The 2,004-nt window shown below is 48.7% G+C and overlaps 1 protein-coding gene across 1 annotated transcript in view; it reads left to right on the plus strand.

Moving 5' to 3' along the window:
* The first annotated feature begins 475 nt into the window (after positions 1–475).
* CDK7 (cyclin dependent kinase 7) overlaps positions 476–2,004 on the plus strand; it is a 50,655-nt gene continuing 49,126 nt past the window's right edge. Inside the window, exons 1-2 of the mRNA XM_017890614.1 lie at positions 476–836; positions 1,187–1,246. Coding sequence (XP_017746103.1) covers positions 771–836; positions 1,187–1,246 — 126 coding nt within the window. The 5' untranslated portion in view covers positions 476–770. The remainder of the gene's footprint in view (positions 837–1,186; positions 1,247–2,004) is intronic.

Below are 2,004 nucleotides of genomic sequence, written 5' to 3' on the forward strand. Positions count from 1 at the left end.
AAATGAATTAGTGTGCTTGTTATGACAATTTATGATAATCAAGGGGTTGGGTACTCATCACTGCTAACAGTTAATTGAGCATTGTCTCAATTAATTGAGTTAATGTCTAAGCTTTCTGCATGTTTCATTTAATACCCACAACCACCTGTGATGTAGTTCATTATTTTTTCCATTTTACCGAGTAGAAAACTGAGGACTAGAAGCCGATTCCCACAGCACGTTTCAGTAGAGTTGGATTTTGTTTCCCTGGGCCTGCCTCTTCATAAAGGGACTGGACTAAGAATACTCTTGACCAGCCCTTAAGAACTTGGCACTCGTCTCAGTAATCTGAGATAGCAGGGTTTGGCGTCCATAGCAACCGTGGCGACAGGACGCGCTCGAGCGAGAAGCAAAAAACGAGAACAGGTACAAGGCCAAACCTTCTACATTCACAGACACCTACCAAACCCCGAACACGGAACACCAAATTAGAACGCTGACTAGTGCCTGGTAATGTAGAAAATACCCAAGTTAAAACGGTAACAGAGTGACACAGCAACCATTGAAGATGCTCCACTTCAGGCACCCACAGGTGTCACGTGACGGGTGGGGAACGCCCACCGCCCGGGCCTAGCGCAGCTTCCTCCGCCCACCACGGAAGTGGGGCGGGGATACTAACGCGGCGGACCCGGGTGGACGGAAGTGGCTGTTGGAGGCTTTAAGGTAGCTTTAAATTCGTGCTGTCCTAGGAGTTCGCCCCTTTCGGCTGGAGTCGGGCTTTGCGGCGCCGAATGGCTCTGGACGTGAAGTCTCGGGCAAAGCGTTATGAGAAGCTGGACTTCCTTGGGGAGGGACAGGTGAGACTCTCTGGAGGGACGGGGAAGGCCCCGAGCGGACAGCCTCGCGCCGCCTCCACCTTTGCCGGTTTTCCCGTGGAGGCCAGAGGTCTGGCTTGGCTGCTCATTCTCTTTGGGGGAAACCTCCCAGACGCACTTGCTGCCCCTTCTTTACATCCTGGGGGTGAATCCCTGAGCGGCCTCTCCTTGCTGCAGAGTAGCCTAGAGCTGGACGGAGACTGACCCGCCACGTTTCCAGCCGCCGCGAGTCCGCTCAGGAACTCTGGGCTCTCTGCTTCGCGAAATGTAAAATGCAAAAGGCAAACACAAAAACTCCCATAAACTTACGTTATTCCTATTTTTCTTTCTAGTTTGCCACAGTTTACAAGGCCAGAGATAAGAATACCAACCAAATTGTCGCCATTAAGAAAGTGAGTTACCTCTTTATGTCGTGATTCTTCAAGTCTCCTTGAAGAAGTCTGTATTATGAATCGACTGATAGCCATTTTATTAGTCTTGACCATACTCTGATGATGAGTTACTCATGTCATGTTCAGAGACAAAATAATTAGTGCTTTGTGTTCCCAAACGGAACTCAAGGGTTGAACCCGTTTTAATTTCTATTGAAATGAAGAAGCTGTATGTTATTTTCACTGCGTAAACTCATATGTTGGGGGCAAGTGTGCCCATCTTTTCGGTCTTCAGAACTATTTGATACCGTGATCTTTCCAGGTCACTGTTTCTGCCTCACCTGCATCCACTCAGTGTGTCGTATCTGTATTTTCTGTGTACAGATTTACCATGAAAGACTTTCGCTAGCATTAACAACGTTGATGTTAAGTTTAAAATGAGTTCAGTAGCTTCTTATATTCATTCAAAAGACTTGGGTCGGCTGGCCACGGTGGCTTACGCCTGAAATCCCAGCACTTTGGAAGGCCGAGGTGGGCGGATCACTTGAAGTCAAGAGATGGAGACCATCCTGGCCAACATGGTGAAACCCTGTCTCTACTAAAAATACCAAAATTAGCTGGGCGTGGTGGCGCGCGCCTGTAGTCCCAGCTACTCCGGAGGCTGAAGCAGGAGAATCGCTTGAAGCTGGGAGGTGGAGGTTGCATTGTGCCGAGATGGCGCCACTGTGCTCCAGCCTCGTGAGGGAGCGAGACTCCATTTTTTTTTTTTTTTTTTTTTT

Source organism: Rhinopithecus bieti, unplaced genomic scaffold (assembly GCF_001698545.2).
Source record: "Rhinopithecus bieti isolate Rb0 unplaced genomic scaffold, ASM169854v2 scaffold_18354, whole genome shotgun sequence".
Lineage (NCBI taxonomy): Eukaryota > Metazoa > Chordata > Mammalia > Primates > Cercopithecidae > Rhinopithecus > Rhinopithecus bieti.